General features: G+C 40.7%; 1 protein-coding gene across 14 annotated transcripts in view; it reads right to left on the bottom strand.

The window, feature by feature from the left end:
* The window catches only part of R3HDM1 (R3H domain containing 1), a 144,408-nt gene that overhangs the window by 59,903 nt on the left and 62,442 nt on the right, over window positions 1-22,063 (bottom strand). For 13 of the 14 annotated variants that reach the window (XM_050915989.1, XM_050915996.1, XM_050915995.1 and 10 more), the window contains 6 exons: window positions 17,844-17,958; window positions 14,952-15,030; window positions 10,669-10,725; window positions 10,447-10,587; window positions 6,303-6,411; window positions 6,096-6,191 (listed from right to left, as the gene is read on the bottom strand). In XM_050915989.1, the coding sequence (XP_050771946.1) occupies window positions 6,096-6,191; window positions 6,303-6,411; window positions 10,447-10,587; window positions 10,669-10,725; window positions 14,952-15,030; window positions 17,844-17,958 (597 nt within the window). The remainder of the gene's footprint in view (window positions 1-6,095; window positions 6,192-6,302; window positions 6,412-10,446; window positions 10,588-10,668; window positions 10,726-14,951; window positions 15,031-17,843; window positions 17,959-22,063) is intronic. The other variant, XM_050915991.1, reaches the window with a different exon arrangement.

Consider the following 22,063-nt stretch of genomic DNA (forward strand, 5'->3'; position numbering starts at 1 on the left):
ATATTTCCCAGGGAATGTCTTGCTGCTAAATAATGAACTAGCACTCAACTGAGCCCTCAAGGGTTAACACATTGTTGTTAATGTAGCCTCTCACACAAGGAAGCACAAACACGAGGGGGGGAGACTCTATAGTTTTCAAATAACTATTTTTGAGCTCTGCAAGTGTAAAATGTATAAATATTAGATCGATATGGCTCCCTAAAGTCAGACAGATACCATAAAGGGATGTAGTGATCTGAAAAGCCAAATTATGATCTCCTACCCTTTTCACTCACCTGCACTATGCAACCATTATCTACTTACATGATAGTGTGGAAAGATTATGGACTATTGAGCAAAATATCACAGTTTCAAGATATTTGATATATTTATTTTGTCAATACTGAAATATATTAATGACTATTCAAGTGAATCCAAAGGCAAGGAAACAATATGTAAAAAAATTTAAGCCTAACAATTATCTATCTCAGACATTCTTATTTACATACAAACAATAGAAAGGGACTGCACAGTGACTGAGAGGCTCACACACACACTGCCGAAGTTCTGAAACATGGCCTTGGGTGGTCAAAAGGAACTGAGGCCATGGCCAAGGGCTTGGCTACACTTGAGAGTTGCAGCGCTGGTGATGGGATTACAGTGCTGCAAGTTACTCTGTGTCCACACTTGCAAAGCACAGCCAGCACTGCAACTCCCTGGCTGCAGCGCTGGATGTACACCTGGTCTGCTTGGGATGTAACGATTCCAGCGCTGGTGATGCAGCGCTGCTCATCAAGTGTGGCCAGCAAAAGCGCTTTTATTGGCCTCCAGGGTATTAGGAGGTATCCCAGCATACCTTTTCAGCCACTCTGCTCATCGTTTCACACTCCACTGCCCTGGGCTCAGGTGACCCGCCCTTTAAATGCCCTGGGAATTTTAAAAATCCCCTTCCTGTTTGCTCAGCCAGGTGTGGAGTGCAATCAATCAATCACTGACCATGCCTTCACGCCCCAAACGAGCTCCAGCATGGAACACTTCCGAGCTGCAGGACAGCATCAGTGTTTGGGGTGAGGAAGCCGTGCAGTCACAGCTGCGCTCCAGCCATAGAAATTATGATACCTATGGCCACATATCAAAGTCCATGCTGGAAAGGGGCCATGAACGGGACACGGTGCAGTGCAGGGTTAAAGTAAAGGAGCTGTGGAGTGCCTACTGCAAAGCCTGTGAGGGAAACCGCCGCTCAGGTGCTGCCCCCACGACCTGCCGTTTTTACAAGGAGCTGGATGCGATACTTGGGGGTGACCCCACTCCCAATCCGAGGACCACAATGGACAGTTCAGAGCAGGGAGAGGGGGAGGGTGTAGAGGAAACCGAGAGTGAGGCTACTGAGGTGGTGGGAGACACCCCGGAGTCCCAGGAAGCATGCAGCCAGGAGCTCTTCTCAAGCCAGGAGGAAGCTAGCCAGTCGCAGCAGCTGGAACTTGTTGGTGAAGAAGAAGCAGAGGAGCGGGTTCCTGGTAAGCAGATTTTATTTTTAGGATGGAACTGTTTTGGGAGAGGAGGGTGGGGGTTATGGCTGCCTGCATGCATGCCTAGAGGTGGAATAGCCCATTGATGTGGTCTATCACATCGTGGTAATCGGCCTCTGTAATCTCTTCAAAAGTTTCAGCCAGAGCGTGGGCAATGCGCTTACGCAAGTTTATAGGGAAAGCCACTGTGGTCCTTGTCCCAGTCAGGCTAACACGTCCGCGCCACTGTGCCGTGAGGAGTGGGGGGACCATTGCTGCACACAGACAAGCTGCATAGGGACCAGGGCGGAATCCACATTGCTATAGAAGACCCTCCTGCTCTTCCCAGGTAACCCGCAGCAGCGAGATATCTGGCAGGATAAAATCCTGTGGAAAAATGTAGGGATACTGTTCAGTGCAGGTCCCCCCCGAGCTGCTCTCTGCTTTCCTGAATGCACAGAAACCCCAGTGAGCCCTGACTCAAGCAGCTCCCCTTCCCAGGTGAGCCGCGGCAGCAACATGGCTTCATTAATCACTCATTCCCCATTACTCACCATGTCTTCGCTGCTGTGACCTCTCCGTGCTATGTTTGCTATGTGTAAATGATGCTACAAATAGTCTACAAACTCCTTCACAGTGATTATAAATAATGCAGCCTCTGTAATAAATGTTTCTATTTTTTTTTTAAGTGTCCTTCAATCCTCCAGCCCTATCACACAGCCTGCTGGAAGACTACAGAACTTGAGGACGAAACCAAGAAAAAGCAAAGAAGATTTGGTGAAAGCAGTCATGAATCAGTATGCCAGAGAGAATAAGAGGCTGCAAGACTGGAGAGAGAAAATGCATCAGTGGAGGGAAACACAAAGCAGGAGAAAGGAATTGGCTACCAAGAAAAGCACAAAGCAGCTGATAAGCCTCCTGGCACGCCAAACGGACTGTATGCAGTCACTCGTAGCCATGCAGGCAGATCACTACCATGCTAACCCCCCACCCCATCCCAAAGCTCTCTCCCTTGTGCCCCACTGTTTGCTCAAAACCCCCTTCCCCAGCATCCTGGTTCTTACCACCACCAGCTGCCTCCAAAACTTATAGGTTCACCTACCAGCCCTGAGAACTACGACCCTTACTCTATGCACTCAACCCCCATCACCATGCAGCATATTAATCCTGAAGTGCAGCAGGCATTGCACAGCACTCCAGGCAAGACACATTCAAACCTCTGACTGTACAGTTCAGCACCCCACCCCCCTGCCCTTTTATGTACTGTACTTTGAATAAATGATTTCTTGGCTTTTAAAACAGTTTTTATTATTGCAGAAAGTGAAACATACTGTACCCGAAGGGAAAAACAGGCACTGCACATCATTGTAACCACTGCACTTCACTCCCGTGCAAGGCACCAAACATTACTGTTGGCTTTCAGCCTCAAATTGCTCCCTTAAGGCATCCCTAATCCTTGTAGCCCTGTGCTGGGCCTCTCTAGTAGCCCTGCTCTCTGGCTGTGCAAATTCAGCCTCCAGGTGTTGAACCTCAGAGGTCCATTCCTCACTGAATGTTTCACTCTTCCCTTCACAAATATTATGGAGGGTACAGCACGCAGATATAACCGCAGGGATGCTGCTTTCCCCCAAGTCTAGCTTCCCATAAAGACATCTCCAGCACCCTTTTAAACGGCCAAAAGCACACTCCACAGTCATTCTGCACCGGCTCAGCCTGTAGTTGAACCGGTCCTTGCTCCTGTCAAGCTTCCCTGTATATGGTTTCATGAGCCATGGCATTAACGGGTAAGCGGGGTCTCCAGGATCACAATTGGCATTTTAACGTCCCCTACTGTGATCTTGCGGTCTGGGAAAAAAGTCCCGGCCTGCAGCTTCCTGAAGAGGGCACTGTTCCAAAAGATGCGTGCATCATGCATCTTTCCTGTGCAAATGTCAATGAAACGCCCACGGTGATCCACAAGCGCTTGGAGAACCACAGAGAAATACCCCTTCCGATTAATGTACTCGGATGCCAGGTGGGGTGGTGCCAGAATAGGAATATGCGTCCCATCTATCGCCCCTCCACAGTTAGGGAAGCCCATTTGTGCAAAGCCATCCACAGTGTCCTGCACGTTCCCCAGAGTCACGGTTCTTCTTAGCAGGATGCGATTAATGGCCCTGCAAACTTGCATCAACACTATTCCAACTGTCAACTTTCCCACTCCAAACTGGTTCGCGACCGATCGGTAGTTGTCTGGAGTTGCCATCTTCCAGATTGCAATAGCCACCCGCTTCTCCACTGACAGGGCAGCTCTCAATCTCATGTCCTTGTGCCGCAGGGTGGGGGTGAGCTCAGCACACAGTCCCATGAAAGTGGCTTCTCATCCGAAAGTTCTGCAGCCACTGCTCGTCATCCCAGGCTTTGCAGGACGATGTGATCCCACCACTCAGTGCTTGTTTCCCAAGCCCAAAGGCGGCGTTCCACGGTGCTGAGCATGTCCGTTACTGCCACAAGCAATTTATTGTCACGCGCATCAGGCAACTCGATATCATTGTCTGACTCCTCACCATCACTTTGGAACTGAAGGAATAGCTCAACTGCCAAATGTGATGTGCTGGCGACATTCATCAGCAAAGTTCTCAGCAGCTCGGGCTCTATTTCTAACAGAAATCGCGCTGCAGACTCACAATGGCGCCAAACTGCTGGGATGTGTAGCGATGCACCACGGGGCGTTGGGACAGGAAGCGGAATGACCCGCACCCTTCCGTCCCCTTCCCACAACCCACAGTGCCAAAATGGGAAGAGGTGCTCTGTGGGATAGCTGCCCACAATGCACCACTCCCAACAGCACTGCAAATGCTGCAAATGTGGCCACACTGCAGCACTGGTAGCTGTCAGTGTGGCCACACTGCAGTGCTTTCCCTACACAGCTGTACGAAGACTGCTGTAACTCCCAGCGCTGTACAGCTGTAAGTTAGGGTATGGCTACACTTACAGTTGTACAGCGCTGGGAGTTACAGATGTCTTTGTACAGCTGTGTAGGGAAAGCGCTGCAGTGTGGCCACACTGACAGCTACCAGTGCTGCAGTGTGGCCACTTTGGCAGCATTTGCAGCGCTGTTGAGAGTGGTGCACTATGGGCAGCTATCCCAGCGTTCAAGTGGCTGCAACGTGCTTTTCAAAAGAGGGGGGTAGGGTGGAGTGTGACAGGGAGCATGGGGGAGACAGAGAGAGTGGATTTTTGGAGGTGACACTGTGTCAGCTCCCTGCCTTGCAAGTTCTAAGGACTGGAAGATACACAGCACCAACCTTCAATCATTTTAAAAGTTTCGACCCCTTCCCCCACCCCTCTCTTATTCACTAAATGCAAATAGCTTTCAGACTAGATAAGCAGCTGCTCCAAAACGGACTCCCCCCGCCGAGTTACTTCTCTCCTCAAGCAAACACTATCAAGCTGTGAACATTCCAAAGGAATTCCCCTGCCTGCCTCTGCTTGAGCAAACGAGTTGTGTTTGGTTTTTAGATAAGCAGCTCTGGGAGCCCGGAGTTCACAACAAAACAGCAGAGTGGCTGAACAGGCATTCTGGGATACTTCCTAATACCCTGGAGGCCAATTACAGCGCTTTTGGTGGCCACGGTTTTGGAGCAGCGCTGCATCATCAGCACTGCAATCCTTATACCCGAGGCAGAGCAGGAGTACAGCCAGCGCTGCAGCCAGGGAGATGCAGCGCTGTATGTGCCTTGCAAGTGTGGACGGTGAGTAAGTTGCAGCGCTGTAAACCCACCACCAACGCTGCAACTCTCCAGTGTAGCCAAGGCCTGAGAGACAGTTGGAGTCAATTTGCCCCTTTGCCCTCTCAGGTGGGAGGCAAGAGGACACTCAGGGTGCAGACACAGCCCAAATACACTGTTGGCCAAAAGAATCCAAACTTAAGCACATGACACAAGCACACCAACAGTAATACATTTGGACAGGCATTTGAAGAACCATTACTACTGAACATTCTGGGTTGAACGATTGTTTCTTAGTTTTGGTTAACTGCTTTCTAAAGGAATAATACAGAGGACAAGGAAAGTATACAAATTAAAATAAGTAAATGTTCTGGTAAGTACTGTAGAAGTCAGAATAACTTGTTAACAAAAAGTTTGTTCTCTTTTGCTGTTGGACAAAGTAGAAAATACTTTTCAATACATATAGGTGCAGCAAAACTAGTCTACCAAAGATTATTCTCCTCATTTTAGAACGATAATCTGTTTTTTTGTGCAGGTAATGCAAAAAGGCACCTTAAAACAGATATCCTTCCTGTATGTTTTTTATTTATGCTTATTTTACTGACAAACAAGGCTGAATTCCAGTTAGCACTACAGAGTTAATACTCTTATGGCACAGTGAGTTGGATATTTTACTTTCTCAGACGTTATCATAATGATCATCAAAACCATAGAACTGTTTGTTTATTTATTTATTTATTTTACTGTATATAGATGAAAATCTACATGAAGAAGAAAAATCCTTTAAAATATGAACTATGGGTACCTGCATGTATGCATGCATGCATGCAATTGTCAGACTGAAAAATATTTCCCAGGAGATAGATGCAGTGAGATTTCCTTTTGATTTAATACCTACATCTTGTGCAAATATTCGTTCTCTAGCTCTCTGGTACTCTTCTTCTCGTTCTTCTATAGATTTGCTTCTTCTGTCTTCTTTTAAGCGTATTCGCATCTAAATTAAAATTAAATAAGTGATTAGGTAAAATACCAATTTCTACAAGAAAACAGCATGAATTTATAGATAAGGCATCAATATGAAAAAATTAAAGTTCCATACATTTACCTGGTTATCATCTTTGTCTAAACTAGAATTCTCTCTTTTAAGGATGTACCGTTTCTGAAAATCTTCACATTTCTCATCCTTTATATGCTCACAAAACTTTTGATCAGGTCTAATGAAAGTGATTAAGAAAAAAAGTTATATTTCAGACAAAATGATGAACAATTTTATAAATATATAAATCCATATACTGTATATCAATATAAGAGAGACACTGACACCAAGTGCAATAGTTTGAGAAACAGTCTATTAAAATATCACATATAAAATATTACAATTTGACTGGAGTGTTGGGTTTCATAATAAGCTGTTGACCTGCAAACTGAAAAAACATCGAAAGTATAAAATGTTTCTGTAACCTGACAACTCTTGCTGTCATGAGGCACACACAACCTTTTTCTAAAACAGACCTATTCCTTCAAAGTATGTTTTCAATTCCCGATGAAAATAGCAAGCAAGTAGGTTTCACTGAGGACTCAGACGTTTCTCATAATCCATAGTTGTAGCAATGCAAGGGAATTTAGGATGTGCATGAGACTGAATGATAAGTGTTTACTGTTTAAACAGTAACCACAAAACTTATTTCAAGGGAAATAAAACCACAAGGAGATGGGAGTGATGGAAAACAAATTCAACTAGTAAAATAAACAATAGAAAAAGCCAGGAGGAGGAACAGTGCAGTCATGCATGCAAGCAGAAGTCTTGCAAGAATGCAGGAAGCTAGAGTTCATGAGTTTTTTTTTAAATCCAACTGCCTTATGAATGGATCATGAGACCCCTTCCAAACTACTTTAGGTACCAAAAACTACTGACAACAATGGCAGTTATGCTAAATTATTTACAGTTGCTCGATCAGTTCTCAGACAACCGGAAGGAATTTGGCTATTGAAGAGTATACATATATATGGTCTGTATTTCGTTTTTTTTTTTAGTTATTACTCAGAGTATTTGTATAAAAGCAGGATTTTTTTTCCTTTATCATGTGAACTGCGGTACCTTTTAACCAAAGGTAACTAAAATGGTTGCTGGATGCCCAAACATACTTAGCAGGCATTTCAGAGAACCTTTAGACTGTCTTACCTCTTTCTTTTAAAGGTCCCTGAATTTACTGCCCTGCAATCACCAACTTCCCACTCCACTGAGACGTCCCAGTGTGGACTGGGTTGTTGATATCAGTAACACCACTGATCGACGCTGGAGCGGGGAATCTGCCTATGAGGAAAAGGTAAGTTTGGTTTTATTCAATATGGAGCAGATCTCCAAGATTTTCTTTCTAAATTCTTATTTTATATCCCAAGTGATTTAAAATAAGAATACTGAAAACCTTAAAAAAATCATCCTACTGTCTATAGGTTAGATGAAATGCCTGCTAATTAGTAATTGCGTTTATTAGGGCTTCCAGAGACTATTCACAAGATTGTTGGGTGGTGGTTTTGTTTTTAAAGAGAAACATTCCAGTTTGCAGTTAAGAGTTCTTTCACTACTGCTATTTATTCCCCACTCCAAGTAATCATAATCCCTGGTCTGAGACATCAGACTTTGTGGACATGGAAATGCCTGATTTGAGAAATATGAAAGTATAAGTTCAGGTAGGGAATTTATAGCAAAACCAAATGGATTCAAATAGTAAAAATATTTAGTACCTCAAAATTTATATATACTTTCCATCTTCGAAGTACCCTACAAACATTGATTGGTTAAACCTAATGCCCATCAGTGTTACTAGTCCCATTTTACAGATTACAAAATTGAGGTAAATGGATTAGATTATTTTGTGGCCCAAAAATCAGAGGGAATCCGTGTTCGCACTGGGAATAGAACTCAGGCCCTCCCAGCTCCTTGATTTGTGCCTAAACCACTAGAACATGCCTCTCTCAAAGATCCTGTTTCATGCAAATATACTGAGTAATAATAACAACCAAAAAGTACAAAAGAAATGTATTAGCAGAATGGTTCAGAGAGAATAGCTTTGTGTTGTAAATCTTGGCTTTCAAATGGGCCTAGACTTTCTAAAGCTACAGAGTTTAAAACGTATCAGCAGGGTTAAATCAGACGTCATCTTTCTTATACAGGTTGTGTGCACATATGCGCGGACATATGTGTAGAAGACAGACAGGTCTTTTGGATGAAACATACTGCGTGTGGATATTGATCTCATGATCCCATTGTGACAATCTGTCTCGGGGAAACACCCTGCACCCCCATTTTCATCCTTATAATATGATTGTGTGGCATCCAACGCAAAGTTTGTCATGTCGGGTGTCTTTGGAAGCCTCATAATGCACTGATCATTGTTATAGTAATGTTATATGTTGTAATTTCATGTATATAATTATGAGGCTGAAAATGTGTCCTGATGGCTTAAAACAAGCCCAGGCAAAACTCTGCAGGAACAGAGGGGCAGTTCACATCTCATCAGGGCATGTATGGGACAAACCCAGCCCAGCCTCACAGGAACAAAGGACACTGGCCTAGGCAGCAACAAAGGATTTGTTCGACTCTCGAGTTACTCCCCCCTTCCCCTAGTCACTCTGGGACTACGATGAGGTAATGTTCACCTGACCCTGAAGGGGGGAGCAAGGGCAAAGCCCAGAGGGAACAAAGAACATGATAAAAGGGAGAGACATTTGCCATGCTCTTCCTCCTCCACCTACAGACACCATCACCAAGCGACTGAAGCACTGATCAAAGGGGGAGCCTGGCTGAAGGGCAACCAGCCAGCCTCTGATGAGAAGCATCTAAGTTTGTAAGGGCACTGAAAGTGTTAAGATCAGCTTATAATGCGTTTTGCTTTTATTTCATTTGACCAAATCTGATTTGTTGTGCTTTGACTTATAATAGCTTAAAATCTCTCTTTTGGTAGTTAAAAAATTTGTTTATTTATTCTACCTGAAGGAGTGTTTGGTTTGAAGCGTGTCAAGAGATTCCCCTTGGGATAACAAGCCTGGTACATATCAATTTCTTCGTTAAATTGATGAACTCATATAAGTCTGAAGTGTCAAGCGGGCATAACTAGACACTGCAAGACAGAGGTTCTAGGGTTATGTCTGTGACTGGAGATATTGGCTAGTGTCATTCGGCTGCACAATCCAAGCAGTGGCTGGCCAAAAGTGCTCACTCACGTAACTGGGAGCAGGTTACATGTTATAAGCTGTGCGTGAACAGCCCGGTAGTAGGGGTTCTCACAGCAAAAAGGGTAAGGCTGGCTCCCAGAGTCAAGGACTGGAGTGACCTAGCAGATTCTGGTCCTGATAACACCAGGGGAATGTCACACCCATGTCTCCGTATGTAATAGGGGTTTGCCCTGTGTCCTTGGCAAGAATGTCCCAACCCCCACAGTTGTATAGCTGTGATTGCCAATTTGGTTTCTACTTTCCACCAGCTATATATATTAATTACTTAACAGTGGGATGAACGTTAATATATACATTTAAGATATTACTACTGAAAGCCATTTTCAAAGTTGTCAAATTGTTATTTAAATCTGGCTTCTTAAATTCTGAACACAATCAAAACGCTAAAAATTTTAATCAAATTCAAGAACATTTGAGAGAAAAAATGACTTAAAAGTTATAATTAAAAAATGCAGACAGTAAAGTAAATAAGGCCAGTTCAAGCAAAGCTGGAAACCTTCCCTTCCCAACCCCACTCCCCTATTAAGTGGGCCTCCATATAACAGAAACCAAAATTCAGTGAGACCCCTTATCACTTCACTTGCCACAAGCTGTCCTATTGTTCTAGTTCAGGGGCCGCCGCTTATTCCCACAAAGAAGCAACAAGGAATGTATCTAGAACTAGTAGTGTGCGTTTCTGAATAGAGTTACAGAATTAATGGACTTTTTTTTTTTTTAAATACAAAGACAGAGCCTGTGATGTGACCCATCCAGGACTGCAATACATACTCTGATCTCACCAAGAGCTAAGGATCTTATTAACATGACACCTTTAATATGGACTTTCATATTCCACATCACATAGCACCAAATGAACAACAAAGATCTCACTGGCGCCCATCCTTGGGAGAGTGAGCTCCCAAATGTTGACTGACTCCTGAGGCTGCAGATTTAGTATCATTGTCTAAATTGGCCTTGAGATTAAATCCACGCACCAAAATTCAAAGAATTATTTCAAAATTATGACAACTTACATTCTCGTATTGCTAGTTTTGTTTATTATCACTGACTTCCCACTCTGGTCCACATTATGTTCCAATCCAAAGTAAGCAGCTACCCTGTGCAACAGCATTCTATGGTAAGATGTCATGGGGGGAAACTTTTTGCGTGGAATTCTGGAATAGAAAAGTACTCGTTTTACGAAACAACAAAAATACTTTTGAATAATTTTTTTTTGTTAAAATTGCAGCACTTACTCATTACCAATGAAATCTAAAATTTCCTGTTCTAATTTCAGCAGCATCATTCTGTCCCTGAAAATAAAATACAACACTCATATAGGAAACACTCCAGAATTGCAAATACATGAATTTTAAACATGCATAGATAACATCCGTTCCCCTAATGACCAGGCAGTTTGCCAGGAGGACCATAAGGTATCTAATTTGCTAGTGTGTGTGTGGATTTTTAGAGTAGAATTGTTCTGTCTTGTAAGAAACCAGAATACAAAAAGAGCCCTCTCAATCTCTCTCTTCCCATGAGAGTCAGCAGAAAGAACAGTCATTGAGATGATGTGCTCAAGTGAAAAGAATAAAATGGCTTTAAATCACTACCATTGTGGTCCCTGCTGGCTGATATGGGTAAGCAGGACTCCCAAATGGGCATGGCACAAAAGACAGTTACCTCCTGTGCAGGAGATGGGTCACTGGCCATGGGGCTGTCCATATTGCTGTCTTGGCCAGGAGGGAAATCAGAAGTTGCTGGGTCTCTAGAGCCTCTGAGCAAGCCAAGAAGGAGGCGGGGATGGGGTGTGGGGAAAGAGAATGGGGGCTGGTCCCCTGTCTCTGCCCCTCCTATGGTCAGTGCAGCTGGCACCCCCTACTCTAAAATGTGTGTGTGGGGGAGAACTCTTCACTCCTGCACAGGCCAAAGGGTCTCAGCAAACACACTGGCCACAGCAGGGCAAACTGCCTGTCTCTTCCCTGAGGTAGGAAGGGGAGGGGAATGCATACCATTAGAAAAATTTCTGAGAGGGTCCTTGCCTTGATATGTCATTCAAGGTTCAAGTAAGAGGTGTTCTATTCTCTTATTTAATTGAACTGTATACTTTTTAGCCCCCTTAATGCCTTAATGGCTAAATTCTAAACAGTTATCTGATTCTAGAATCTAGAACTATATTTCTACACGTGGCTCACCAAGGTGCCCCAAAATTTCCATCCAGCCCACAACACTGAAAACGCTGACCACCCAAAATGCTCAATTTCTCCCTGTAACTTAGACACTGGTGTCTTCTATACAGGACCAAAATAAAACAAGAGAGTATGTTACAAAATATATATACACACTTGAATTTCTTTGCCCTTTTCATAGCTCCCTATAGATAACAATACATGAAGAGTTTTAAAAATATGATTATAAAACATTCTTTAATGAAAATATGTCACTTTTTGTTATTTTTGACAACTGCAGATCTTCATTCTCAATTTCTTCTTCAAATTCATAACTATGAACATAAAACCATGTATAAAAAATAAAATACGTCATTTTCATATTTTTTTTCAAATATGGCCCAGGCATCCAGTGAAAGCAGTTATCTGATGGCTGCTTGTAACTTACATAACATGAGTTTCAATACAGTCCTTAGTGTCACCATTACCACAATTATGAATGTAACTGACATTAATTAGAACCTTTATTTGAAGCCTCAGTAAAGGGACCAAGGAATTAATGGGAATGGAAAACTTACTGAACTTTCACTCCTAAAAGCAAGTCATCCAGGTCAAGACTGAGACAAGCTGATAGAGGAGCAAGGGGAGGCTTGATCTGCTGCTGCCAATACTACATTTTCATGTAACCTGTCATCTTTCAGCAGCACTAAATTCAACTAATGTTAAAAATTTCATGGATGCTTAGATTTTAAGACCAAAAGAAATAATTACAATCATTTAGTCCAATCCCCTGCAAAATCCAGGCCACAAAATTTCACCTCGTAACTCCTGCATCAAGCCCTTAACTTCTGGTTGAACCGGCACATTGTTTTGAAAGATATCCAATTGTAATTTAAAGACTTAGAGGGATGGAGAAGCTATCACATTCCCAGCTATCACATTCCCATTGTTTTAATGCTTAATTACTCTAAGGGTACGTCCACACTACCCGTCGGATAGCAATCAATCTATCGGGGATCAATTTATCGAGTCTTGTCTAGAAGCGATAAATTAATCCCCAAATGCACTCCCCATTGACTCCAGAACTCCAGCAGGGCGAGAGGTGGAAGTGGAGTCGACAGGGGAGCCGTGGCCATCAATCCCGCGCCATGAGGACGGGAGGTAAGTTGATCTAAGATATGTCGACTTCAGCTATGCTAGTCTCGTAGCTGAAGTTGTGTATCTTAGATCGATCCATCCTCTCCCCCTCGCCTGTCCAGTGTAGAGCAGGCCTTACTGTTACAAATTTGCACTCTCTTTCCAATCTTCATTTGCCTTAATAAAAGCTTCAAGTCGTGACAACAGCTAAGCAGCTCATGCACAGCGACTACTGTCTCTCATGCTAACCAGTACTATTTCATTCTTTCCTTGTAATCCCCTCCAGTTTGTTGTATTCACTTCTTGTCTCTTGTTAGATACTGAGGATGTAACTTTAAAAAGTTACCTAAACTGGAAAGGATGGTGAAAAAAAGGTTTTTGGAGGAGAGGGAGGACAAAAAATGCATCTCAGCAGCAGTATCTTAAATGGTTTCTAAACCCACAACTGCTCATGATTAACTAAACTTTTTCATTTATAAATATAAAATCCGTCACTAACAAAGCTAGTGTAGCTTTAAAAGAGAAACGATACAAAACCAACTGTTTCAGTGAAAACTGTGGCCCTTAGATCACTTGGATCAGCATCATGATAAGAACAACTACTGAAACATGGCTGTATAATACAGCTTGGCTCTCAGGGGGCAAAACATTATTCACACCAATCAAGCTAGCCATAGCTACAGCAGTAGTCTTATCCCAGTAATAACAAGGCTTATGAATTTGGAGCTCTCGTACCCTGGGGATGGGCTTTGTATAACTTAGATAAGACAGAAGTCCACAAAAAGGGAGAACGTTTGACAGTTTGAAAAGAAGAGTAGAAAAATCAAGTCCTGACATTTAAAGCTTTTTTAAAAATATGTTTTCAGAAACACTGTATAAATTTTACAATTATATGAAACTGAAGACGTTAAAATGTTGAGTACATTCTGATGCTTTACTATAAAATTTGCCAGACTGCTTCTAGCACCAGGGATCTATTTTGCTTTTAATATTCACATATAACTCTCATTACCGTTGAAGTGCAGTTACTGTCAGGAAATAACATAAAAAGTGACACCTTGCATTCCACATACCGCTCTCTTCAACAACTGGTATACAAATTTCACTCTGTCCTTGAGTTAACTTAGATTTTTTCCTACTGACGGTAATACAGGCTCAACCTGGTACCCCAAGACTCAGGTGGTATTTGTTGATTTATTTTAAAAAAATTATTTTTTTAAATCACCACCACCACCACCACCACCACCAACTAAAACAATTCTGGAATAAGAATCCATTCCTCAGATACCAGACTTAATGTGTTGGTTGTGCATTAGAGTATCCCCCAATAGACTGAAGAGTGATAGCAAAGCTGTTCTTGGAAGGCTAATTTTGCCTAGCATGTCTGTCCTGGGCCCTGAGACCTCTTCTTTCTTATGAGGAAGAACCAGAAGATGTGCAGTGGATCCTGTTGCCCCACTCCTCCCTGTACCTCAAATAGTTTTGTTGGTACTCCTCAATCCTGCTCACCCCTGCACAGTAGAACCATGTCAAATCTATTGCCAGACACACCCTGGGGTCCAAAGAGGTTAGGGAAGGATTTGTTTCTTGATGCGCAAAGCAGAAAAAAAAAAGTAGTTATATGAGTTATGTGGCATTGATAAGAAGAAGTGGGGTTGTAAACTCAGCACACACATTTTGTAGACACAAAGGGACACATTCCTCCTCTCGGTTCCACAGATAAAGCTCCCTCTGAAGTCACTGGAATTCACACTCATATAACTTGAGGAAGGGTTTGGCCCATATTGACACCACCAATGAGTGAGTTTGAGAGATGTTTTTCTTACTATAACTACATCTGAAGGTGTGTTACATATTGAAAAAGAGAACAAACCTCAGGACCCGCTATTCAACACCCAATTAATTATTGCAACATACCACATTTTTGCATAGCCAAGTAAAACTATTACATAAGGATGCTGATCCTGCAAACACTTATCAGTAAATTTGTAAACATGAGTAGTCCTATTGAACTCATAACATGGATAAGTGTAGGTCCCAGGTCAGGTCAGTTCGGGTACAGGGGAGTCAGCCTTTTAAAATGTTTAAACACTCCACATCAACTATACAAGATTACGTTTAAGACCTTTGCAAGCTAATGTGTTTCCAGTGAAAGCTCTCAACATGCAGCAGATTAATTAAAAACAAAAAGATAGAAAAATTAAGTTAATGCAAAACATTTTAATTTAATTTACCTGGGATTATTTTTTAGTGTATTTACTAAAAATTCATGTAGATCTATGCCAGTTGAATCTGTGTATTCTTGGCTGGAATCTACAAAAAATGTAACATGATGTTATTGAAAAGATCATGTGCTCATTCTCTGAACATGGTTCTTATTACATTTTTAAGGTGCTGTTCATATAAGGGATTGAATAAGTAAAACTAGGAATCTGGTAAATCTAAGATTGAGATGCATATATCGCGCATTAGCTGATCAACAGATACCATTAATAATTTGGTAAACAGCCTCACAATGGCTAAGAGCAGCTCTGTGTAGCTCAAAAGCTTGTTTCTCTGACCAAAAGAAGATGGTCCAATGAAAGACTCATCTTGTCTCTATAGTAGCTAAGGAAATGACATACAAGCAACAAAGTCATTTTGCAGATCCAATGTTGAATCGTAGGTTTTGTAACTACTTTTGTCAGTCAGCAGAGGTAACTGCATATTTTCAAGCATTATAGATATGCTCTAGGTGACATGCAATACTTTAAAAAGTACAAGTCTAACCTTTGTGATGCATGATTTATCATGTATTGCTACAAGCTCCCGTTTGGTGTACCTATCCTTCAGTGGAATTACACATTCAAGAGTTGCCTTCTGTGACTTCTCTTCAACAACTTCCAAATATCTCCTCACAAGAGCAAACATTTCAGGTTACGTAGTGCCTTTTCTGGCTCCTGCTGTTTTCAATCCCTATTAGTTTGGGTGCCTATGCTTTGTGCCTCAGAATAGGTGATGCACAAAGAAATTTTATTTACCTTTGAACTATGTATTGGCACCCATCACACAAATATCTGAGCACCTCCTAGTGTTCTAATTCTTAGGGCTCTCTTCTTAAAAAGATATGCTGAAGCTCTAACCCATTCCCAAATTAAGAGTAGCATAGACTTGTGCCTAAGCTCCAGCTGCCCTTGCTGGTCAGGCCTGGATTGCCTTAATCCAGCCTGCTCTCAATTGCTCTTGAAAACAAGATGCCAAGTTTCCAGCAGCATTCCTGGCAAAACATTTATAAAGCTGAAAAATGATGTGCTCTTTATTTTAGTAATTTTGGTAAATTTGTTTAATTATCAGTTTTTAAACTATAACAATTTAGTAATCATCAATGGGTAACCAAACTCTAATATTAGGCAAGTTTCTATTTTCAGCACACTTTACAAGTTAAAGTGCTTCAACTACCAAATGACATGTAACAAAACAGAATAGTAGAGATAGGCAACAGTTTTAAGTCTATTACTCTGCCTTTAATTCCCTATCATCATTCTGATGAGAATAAATTTCTTTCATGACTTGTTTAGGGAACATATTAAAGGATAAACATACTGGTTGGGTTAAAAGAACATCATGGTGTGGCTTTCTCCACCCAAAACTTGATTTCAAGATTTGAGGACAAAAAAACCTCAGTTAATTCCTGTATCCCAATATTTTAATTTGTGTGAACTTCTGATTTCCAACAAGGAAAAGAGGCACTGAAATGACACAAGGAAGGCTGCTACGGGTTTGAAGTACATTGTAAATATAAGTACTAGAAATTTCATTTAAAAAAAAATATTCGTTTTATGACACTGCAGCACAATTTATTTGATTCAAGATGTCTGGATAAGTGTTTTGGGGTACTTTATTTGAACAAAAGCTGACCTAAAATCTCAGAATTATCCAGCTGCTAACATATATACTCAAAGTTTTGCCATTTAATAAAGTGTTGTGCACCAGGGAGGGGAACAAATTTGTATTTTTTTTTGCATATCTGCTATCTCAGTTATCCTTTAAGTTTTTGGTAAATTGAAAAGAATAGCTCGGCCTTAACAAACCAGTCCACAACACTGTCAATGTTCAGGATGTTTTTACTCCTGCTATTGACCCACTCCCATCTTCATTCTGAAGAACTTAGAAATCTTTCTCCTTTTAGGGACCTTTCAAAAAGCACTTATACATTTCTGCAAGAATATTGGCTTCTCATGAACATGGAGAAAGAGTAGTATAATGGGACTCCTCCTCCCCCATTTGCTTCTCCCATACAAAGCCCAGGCTCAATCTCAGCCCCCAAACTCCTGAGTGCACAAGGACTGCTCCCTTGTACAGCCCCTTTAGAATCAACTATCCCAAAAAGGTATGTGGGGATAAGGGCAGGCAACAGACTCACCATCTTCATGCCACCCTGCATCAGAGCGGGAAGTATGTCTGCTGTAGCATGCACTCTCCCCTTCAAACTGGGAAGCACCCCAAGAGATGGTACCTCCTGAAATAGATTCCCTCCCCCCAGCCCAAATAAGAGATTCCCTCCGTCCCCTTATTTTTAAAAAATGAGGTAAGTTTTCAATTACATCTTAGAAGGTTAAAATCAAATTCTTTTCTCACTGAATTTTCCCTCCACCTATTATGTACGCATACTATCCTCTTAATATTGGGATTTTGGCATGAATGATATTTAAGCATTGGTTTCCAAACACAAAGAATTACACTGTCCACAAACGACATACTGAAAGAGTAGGTAACATTTAGGCTTATCAGTTTTCTCTCTCTCTAAATTGAAGAAAGTAAATTCCACCCATTTTTCAACCACCACCATGAAAAATTAAGGAGAGGGGATCTGATGTTCACCCAAGTGCAAATGTTAGTTCATCAAAAGTTGTGCATGTTGTGTTTACACACAGAAACTGCACATGCACAAGTGGACCCTGGGTTGAGGTTCCAAAGAAGAATCAGGCCTGAAGTCTTTGCTGAAAAACTACATGCATTTGACTTTCAGCACAGCAGAATTATTCACAGTAATTATTCCATCAAAGTCACTCAAGGTTATTAATATGGACATCTACGTCATGGATAGTTTACTTAAAATATAATTTAAAAGCAGAGTGATAACAAACCTCTTGATAACATTTTTCTGGACAATTTATCACTGGATTTTTCCTTTTCTGTTTCATCTTTGGTGGGCTTTTCTTCTTTCTCAAAAGACTGCGTTAACTGGATCTGAATTTTCTCCTGTTGAAAAGTAAGATCAGTCATAATGGAAACTATTTTAAGTGAAGTATGGATGTACCAGAAAATTGCTTTGTAACATGTTCATTGATAATGGAAAAGGAACCAGTGTAATAACAGTTTTCAGATCCTCTTAGACTCAGAGAACTCACTTCAAACAAAAACTGTTATCAAAATGTATAGAGAAAATATGGAAAGTAGACGCATTTAAATATTTTATAGCACATACACATCAAGCACATATCCCATTTCACGATCATATTAAAGTGTTCTAGGTGCTCAAGAAAAATAAAGCATAGGCCAATTTTTTAAACAGTGAATCGCTCAGTTGACAAATAGGCTCCACATTGCCAGTTTTCACTCCCTCCACCAAGCAACCACAGTGAGAATGCTAAGTAAGCCTTCATAGCACAACACCAATGACAAAAACTTCTTGAACAAGTAGGTTTGAAGGGGGACCAGCTTTCCAATTTCACCAAGTTGCCCTCCCTCAGCACCCATGGTACCCCGGAGCAGACACCTCCCCGGCCCAAGTTTTACTCAGGGTATATAGTAAAAGTGACAGATGGGTCACAGGCCATGAATTTTTGTTTACTGCCTGTAACCTGACTATTTACTAAAAATACCCGTGACTAAACCGTAGCCTTAACAATGGAGAATGGTAAAAAGGAATACCCCATCTGAATGGATGCATTTCTTCTACCACCATTGACTCCCCAGGACTGTGATGGAAAGCTTCCTGTGCCTCAAAGGCTGAAGAGTCTAATGAAGTATGACCCACTTGCCTGGAAAGTTACAGAAAAATCTATGTTTAGTTTTTATACCCTAGGTAAGGCTTTGTGCGCTTTGATCTGTCGGTGGTGAGGATATTTACTCTAGGCATATTGCCTTAACAGAATCCACACTGAAATTCAAACAGAACTTTCTCATCAGAGCTCTTCATTTGCTTGTCTGTTCACACACATTGAGATATTGTTCACTTCCACTGTTAAAAGTCATCTGAGTTACCCAGCTTGTAAAGTATCCTAAAACTTATCCTCACTTTCTGAGTTCTCAAGAGCTCCAGAATTTGACATAAAAGGATTCAGGTCCTGGTCTCAGCTTTCACCCACACCCTCTGGAATTAACAAGCATAAATGGTGATCCAGTGAAAAAATCCAGGCCACTGAGTGAACATATAAAATAGTCCTTGACTTTTTTTTTTTTTAAATAATTATTCTAAGGAAAATGTCCTTTAAAGGAGAAAAATCTCAACCTTATTCAGAGATTACGATGGACTCGTAGGCAAATAAATTACTAAGATAGAAACAGTCTTCTCTTTATGAAGTTGATGAGGATCTTTATTTACCGGAGGCCGCATACAATCCTAAAACATCCAATTTTTGAAGAAATTAGCTGTTCACTTGCCATCATTTGTCTAGATAAGGTATTATCTCTTTGTAAGCACCTTGTAACATAAGACTAAACTGAAAAGGTCTAATATTAAATGGCTGTCTCTGGGATTCACTGCTCCAGTTACAATTTCCATCATTCAATATTAAAATTCCAAATTTTATATTTGTATAATATAATATAGTTTTATAAAATTGCATTTCTGTAGCATCGCTCATCTAGGGATCTCAAAAGTACTTTATAAATATTAATAAATTAAGCCTCAACACTCTTATGAGGTATTATCTCCCTCATCTCGGCAAGAATCTATCAGTCATAAGGGCTAAGTATAACTCAAAGTCTATGAAGTAGACAAAATGATTGTTTCTGGGGCCAAACCTAGAGCCACAGCCCAGTAGTCTGGGATTGCCTTTCCAGCGTGATTATTTAGTAGAATATAGAAGTATTTCATAAAATTTTAAAAAATGACTTATTGGATAATTCTACAGATAAACCCTGGACATGACAGAGTACTTGTGTAATCTTTATGACCATAGATCATTTATCCTCTAACTAGGTCTGTCCATAGAGGGAAATGCTCTGGAGGTTTTGCTGCCCAACGCATATTGAGAGTAGTGCCTTGAATGATGTGATTCTCATAATAAAAACATGCTCTTCCAAAACAAACTTTGTTAGTGATCTTTTGAAATGAGTAGTTGAACTCATTTCACGTCTCTCATTCTAACCAGGTTTGAAACTCTTGGTTTTGGAGAAGACCACCCGAAGCTTTCTGGAAAGAGGATTCTAACCCAAAAAGTTTTTCCCCTTGTTGACAGTAAACATTATGAACCTCAGCGTTGACAGAATATTAACAAGATTGGAATTTCCTGCACACAAGACATAATGCATTAAAAAACTAATAAAAAACAAGCTCGTTGCCATTCCCAATCATTTTCTTTTCTAATATCATATGATAGTCTTTCTATTCCATTAGTATATCAGGAGGATGTTAAAGAACAGCTACTAAAGTTAGATATTTTCAAATTAGCAGGTCTGGATGACTTGCATTGAAGAGTTTTAAAAGAGCTGTCTGAGCTCATCGCTGGACCGTTAATGTTGATTTTCAATAGATCTTGGAATACTAGAGAAGTTCCAGAAGATTGAAAGAAAGCGAATGTTGCACTAGTATTTAAAGGGGTGAACAAGAGGATTTGATATCTTTTTTTGATGCCATTACAAGTTTGTTTGATGGAAGTAGTAGTGCTGATATAATGCTTGGACTTCTATAAAACATTTGACTTGGTACACAACATGTTGATTAAAAATAGAATATAAAATTAACATGGATTAAAAGCTGACTGACTGATAGGTCTCAAAATATAATAAGTAGGGAACCAACATTGAACAGGGAGGTTTCTAATGAGGTCCCACAGGGATTGGTTCTTGGCCCTACACTATTTAACATTTTTATCAATGACCTGGAAGAAAACATATCACTGATTAAATTCACAGATAACACAAAAATTGGGAGAGTGGATGAAGATGACAGGTCACTGATACAGAGTGATACGTATCACTTGGTAAGCGGGGTGCAAGCAAACAAAGTGTGTTTTAATATGGCTAAACCTAAGTATATACATCTAGGAATAAAGACTCCATACTTACAAGATGGGGGAGACTATCCTGGGAAGCACTGACTCTGAAAAAGATTTGAGGTTATCATGGATCATCTGCTGAACATGAGCTCCAAGCACAATGCTGTGACTAAAAGGGCTAATGTAATCCTTGGATGCATAAACAGGGAAATCTCCAGTAGAAGTAGAAAGGCTATTTTGCCTCTGTACTTGGCATTGGTGCAACCATTTTTGGAATACTGTGTTGTGTTCTGGTACTGATAAGTTAAGAAGAATGTTGATAGATTGAAGATGGTTCAAAGAAGAGCCACAAGAATGTTTAAAGGATTAGAAAATATGCCTTATAGTGACAGACTCAAGGAGCTCCATATATTTAATTTAACAATGAGAAAGATAAGGGGTGACTTGATTAACAGTCTAAGTACCTACATGGGGAACAAATATTTATTTAATAGCAGGGCCTTCATATCTAGCAGAGAAAAGTAGAACACAATCCATTGCTGGAAGTTGAAGCTAGACAAATTCAGACAGAAAATAATGCATAAATTTTTAACAGGGAAGGCTACTAACCACTGGAACAATTTACCAAGGGTTGTGGTGGATTCTCTATCACTGACAATTTTAAAATCATGATTGGAGGTTGTTCTAAAAATGTATGTACCAGGAATTATTTTAGGGAAATTCTATGGCCTGTGCTATAAAGGCAGTCCGACTAGATGATCACAATGGCCCTTTCTTGCCTTGGACTCTGAATAGCATACCTTAGGGAAAAATTACACTTGTGCAATAGAAGAAGCAACATTGTGACCTTAACATCTTCATTATGTAGTACACTAAGCTAATCCATATTGGATATTCATTTTTACCACAAAGTTACAGTGGTATATCATCTTTGGCTGCTTCTATGTTAGCCAGACAAGAAAAAAACATTGTAGACACAATTTGAGCATATATAATATATTAATCAGAAATGCTTTCCACACAATAACTAATTTACATTATATAAGAAATTTAAACTCTCTTGCCAATTTAGTTGAATTTAAGATGAAGGGTATCACATTTGTGCTGCACTGCAAAATTGGAGTGCAGTAATTGTTTTAACG

Source organism: Gopherus flavomarginatus, chromosome 10 (genome assembly GCF_025201925.1).
Source record: "Gopherus flavomarginatus isolate rGopFla2 chromosome 10, rGopFla2.mat.asm, whole genome shotgun sequence".
Lineage (NCBI taxonomy): Eukaryota > Metazoa > Chordata > Testudines > Testudinidae > Gopherus > Gopherus flavomarginatus.